General features: G+C 33.8%; 1 protein-coding gene across 1 annotated transcript in view; it reads left to right on the top strand.

Annotated features, from left to right (window-relative positions):
* Window positions 1–5,000, top strand: part of LOC137629307 (uncharacterized) — a 211,968-nt gene that overhangs the window by 206,897 nt on the left and 71 nt on the right. Inside the window, exons 12-14 of the mRNA XM_068360564.1 lie at window positions 1,539–1,717; window positions 2,439–2,601; window positions 4,174–5,000. The exon at window positions 4,174–5,000 is cut by the window's right edge and continues 71 nt beyond it. Coding sequence (XP_068216665.1) covers window positions 1,539–1,717; window positions 2,439–2,601; window positions 4,174–4,350 — 519 coding nt within the window. The 3' untranslated portion in view covers window positions 4,351–5,000. The remainder of the gene's footprint in view (window positions 1–1,538; window positions 1,718–2,438; window positions 2,602–4,173) is intronic.

Here is a 5,000-nt window from a genome sequence, read left to right as displayed (position 1 = left end):
TTGAGGCCAAACCCCTTAATTCTGGCTTTTTTACGTGCCAAATATCTCAATTTGGCCTTTTTAAAAAATTGATTAACCATAAATGCTATAATTTATGTCCTTTTTCTACTAATGGTTTGGTCTTTTAGAGCTTCCGTTGTTTAAAAGTTGGCGTTTTCTCATTTAGAAAACCTGGCAACCCTGTTTTCCAGCAAGATGGTGCCCCGACACACTGGTGTTTGGAAGTTCGTGGATTCTTGAAACATTTCCAGACTGGTGGATTTCAAAGGATGCCCCAATTCTCTGGCCATCTTATTCACAAGATATCACTCCCAAGGACTTCCTTCAATGAGGTTTCTTAAATATATTGTGAATCAAAGACATGAGATATCACTAATTGCATTGCCATCCCTGATATGGCTACGCTATAAGAAACATGGTATGAAATCGAGTACTGTCTTGATGTACTTCGTGAAACTAAGAGTGAAAATATAGAAGTGTATTATATGAGGGCAATATACCTCATTATCTTCCCATTTGGTAATGATTTCCAATACATGGTCTTTAGAATTCTAGTTTAATGAAAGATTGAAAAAGGCAAATCAGAATATGGCTAGGTTAAATAAAACTTGGAAATCAAATCGCCTGAAATTACATATAAAAATCAGACTATATATCAGTTTAGTGAGATCGGGTGTTACTCTATGGACATGAGTCATGGTATGACAATGAAGAAATCTCCAATAGATTTAGTAGATTTGGGAACAAATCCCTCAGAAGGGTATTGGGAGTTAAATGGCAGGGCAGGATTAGAAATGAAACCATAAGAAAGGTTACTCGAGTGCTATATGTGGATGAGATCATGATGAGGGGTAGATGGAAATGGTTTGAGTATGCTCTTCGAAATCCCCAAGAGAGATTAGTTCACCAAATGTTCAGCTGGGCTCCACGAGGCAATAGAAGAGTTGGAAGACCCAGACCTACATGGCTGAGGACTATGAAGCGCGAAGTAGGAGGTAATGAGTGGAGAAGTATTGAATTAAAAGCTCAAGATAGAGACGACTGGCGAAATCTAATCGAGGCCTTTTGTGTCAATAGGCGTAGGAGGAGATGATGATGATGATTACACATACACACACACACATATATATATATATATATATATATATATATATATATACATATATATATATATATATATATATATATATATATATATATATATATATATATATATATATATATATGTGTGTGTGTGTGTGTTAATATACATTATACAGTACCGAAAAAGTTGTATTCTACAGTAGGCGTACCGTTGGGCACTACGGCTTTTTCCCCCTTGGGTAGAGTCCCCGTAGGCATGGTTTCGGCGGCTAAGAGGCATAGATTCGAATCTTTGCCCAACCAGAGGCTGTTATCATAAATTAATTTCCGGTGAATATACATTCCCAAAGGTAGAAATCGATATTAAATGCCATTGTGGTTCATATACACACACATTTTATATGTACTTATGTGATTTTATAAGTAATTTTATGCATGTCAATATTCCCATTCAGGAGATGGACATTGAGACGGCCTGCCGTCAAATCTTGGAGGGGGACCTCGCCATGCTGAGTTGGAACAACTACATAAATTCCATCATCTCAATGAACTATTCAGACGGCCAAGGGCGGAATCCCTATCACATAAGTCCCTCAATTCATGGAGGAAAAACCATATATATCTGGGGCTTCAGGTGGGTTTATATTCATTGTGGTTTATGGTTCTTGTAGATGAGATGTGTCTCCTTTGGTTTATTCTGTGTTATGATAGATTAGTTCACCAAACTTTTGAATGGGCTCCGCAAGGCACTAGAAGTGTTGGATGACCTAGGCCTACGTGGCTGGGGACTATGAAGCGTGAAGTAGATGATGTGAATAGAAAAGTATTGATTTAAAATCTCAAGTTAGGGGTTGATTTCGTTATTTTTTTAAGCTAATATATGGATTTTTTTTTAATGTGTTATTTTTTATGAGAGTCATTGTTTATGGTTTTATAAATAGGGAAATATTGAGTGTTCTTTCGGCGACTTTTGTATAGCATTTTCGACAAGAATTATTTGCGTTTTTTTTATTTGTAACTATGTAATGTTCTCCGCTCTCCTGTTGGCGATAGAAAAATTTTCTGTTTTCTTGCAATATTACATTATGGAAGTATCAGTATTCTTAAAATAGATAGAAAAATAAATAACTATATGATTGATTTGAGGAAATAACTATATGAATAAGTAGATGACGCACATTGGCAAACCAAAACCTATGGGGATATACCAGATGGCTATTTAGAATTAGAAATAATAAATAAATAAACAAAAGAAAAACATCATTATTCTAAGCATAACTTCAATAGAGAACACATCTTCTGAAGATCGAGATGGAATTTTCATAATAATCTGAAATTCGTTTTCCCCCCACCAGGAAGGGGGCGCCGTTCCAGAGCCTCATCCAAGATACTCTGCAAAGATTATTCGAGTCTGGATTTATGGACCACGCCTTGAAGAGGGTCGGTGACGACAGACGATTCCTATATAGGATGTCGACTGAACTCGGAACAAGGACTCGGGTCGTAACAGCGGAGCAGGTTTGGTGTTCTTTGACTTTGCAACTCATTTTGCTTGTTTTCGATTCTGCTTTTTTTTTATATTTTATATGATGATAATGTAACTGAATGGGAAAACTATGGTATACACAAAGGATATATATATATATATATATATATATATATATATATATATATATATATATATATATATATATATATATATGTATGTATATATATATATATATATATATATATATATATATATATATATATATATTTATTTATATATATGTATAATATATATATAGATAGATAGATAGATATATAGATAGTTATATATATAGATATAAATGTGTATATATATTCTGTATACATATATATGTTTTATATATATATATATATTTATATATATATGTATTATATATATAGATAGCTATAAATGTGTATATATATATATTCTGTATACATATATGTTTTATATATATATATATATATATATATATATATATATATATATATATATATATATACATATATACATATATATATATATATATATATATATATATATATATATATATATATATATATATATATATATATACACACAGTATATGGTACTCGGACATTCTACTATGTGTTTACATTTAATAGATAATATTCTACTGGCTTCTAAAAGTCGAAGACGACAACCATTTTACTACCAGTACAGCACGAAAACAGCATTTACGTTTTCCATTTATTACTTGGTGTCGACACGTGTTTCCCATTCACATTTTCCCGGGATTCTGCGTCAGGATACTCAGGACTACATTGGTTGAACTACATTTTAATATAAAGGATATGGTGCTGTAAATTTAATATACAAATGTATTTGGGTACTGCGAAATGAATTAAGAAGCATTGATATATGGGCACTTCAAGATTCTTTGAAATGAAGGTTTTAAAGATTAATTTTAGAATACATAAATGATTTTTCACAAGGCTTCAAAGAATTTTAGGACCTTTTTCATAAGCTTCCCCCTTCTTTGACGAAGCTCACGATTAAAATTTTGCAACGGGATTGGCATCGGTTCTTGAGGGACATTATACTGCTTTGGACGAATAACTCTTCTGATTTTCGACGTATGATGATGGATAACTGGTCTGGTTTCCTAGATAAACTACTTTGAGGAGAAAATGTTTATAGAAATGTCATTACATAGGGGTCTGTCCTGTATCATTCATCCTGTAATATTCCTATTTCATTTCATACCTTAACGTGGTGAAAGGGTTTGCCTATCGTCATGATCAGCAAAGTTATACTAGTCAGGTCCACCCATACTAGCTTGGTTTGCTGTGTGTCATCAGACGAAAATCTCCCACCATCACCAAACCGCATTGTCCAGCGTGTTGTTGAAAATTGGCCAAACCCCAGACATGAATTGATATATCGGAAGCCTTTTGTCTTGCAGTGGACTGGAAACGACTGCATTTATTGTTGTTGTTTTGCTGTTATGTGTAATTGTTTCAAGATTTTAATATGGCCATTGTTGCAGTTACTCAATAGACATTTCCATCATAATTCGTCGTAGGATAAAATGCATAAAACTCGTATATTTTCCCTAACAGGATGAGTCAGAAAGCAGAGTAGTTTTAGATCTGAATCATCTCCAGGGGGCGTTTGTAGCTCTGCTCCTGGGAATAAGTGCTGCCACCATCGTCTTCGTGGCAGAAATTGGAAGCTTTAGGTGGAAAAGAAGTTTTGCCTATGTCGATGGGAGAAGCACAGTTGCTTGGATTGAATAGTCACACCGAGATAAGTATCACAAAGGAAAAATGGCCAGGTGCACTTCGAATGTCTTCAGACTGATTATCTTCTCAGAGATAAACAGAGAAAATAAGTTGAAGGAAGAAATATGAAGTTTTTCAGTTTGGGTTATTGTTGATGTAAAACAGAGTCAGTAATAATGCATTAAAGAGAATAAAAGCGAAAATTATATCGCAAAATGAGATGTAAAGATATTAAAAGCAAAGTGGAAAATGAAAAGGTTAAACCTAAAGCTAAAGAAAGGTCTAGAGAGAGATAAGACAGCTAAATTTACCTTCTTCAAATTTACATTTTTTTTTCATTCACTGCTTCTTTAGTCGTTACTTGGATCTCATCATCTTGCTTGTTAACGTCGGATTTTATAATCACATCCTGGGTTCCAATTTGTTTCCTAGTCTCTCCACATGTACGTTCCATATGAACTAATTCTGAACCATTGTTTTGTTTCTAATGGTTCCCTTTCATTCTTCTTTTTATATAATTTATATATTTATTACTACTAGAGGGACAATTGTTAATAGATTAGCATCTATGTACATGCAGACACTTATCCACTCACTCACACACCTACACACGCATGCACACACTCGCACAGATGTACTGGAGAGGAAGGACCTTGGTACACAGG

The sequence above is a fragment of the Palaemon carinicauda genome, chromosome 37 (assembly GCF_036898095.1).
Source record: "Palaemon carinicauda isolate YSFRI2023 chromosome 37, ASM3689809v2, whole genome shotgun sequence".
NCBI classification, from domain to species: Eukaryota; Metazoa; Arthropoda; class Malacostraca; order Decapoda; family Palaemonidae; genus Palaemon; species Palaemon carinicauda.
This window is presented reverse-complemented; position numbering and strand designations above follow the sequence as displayed.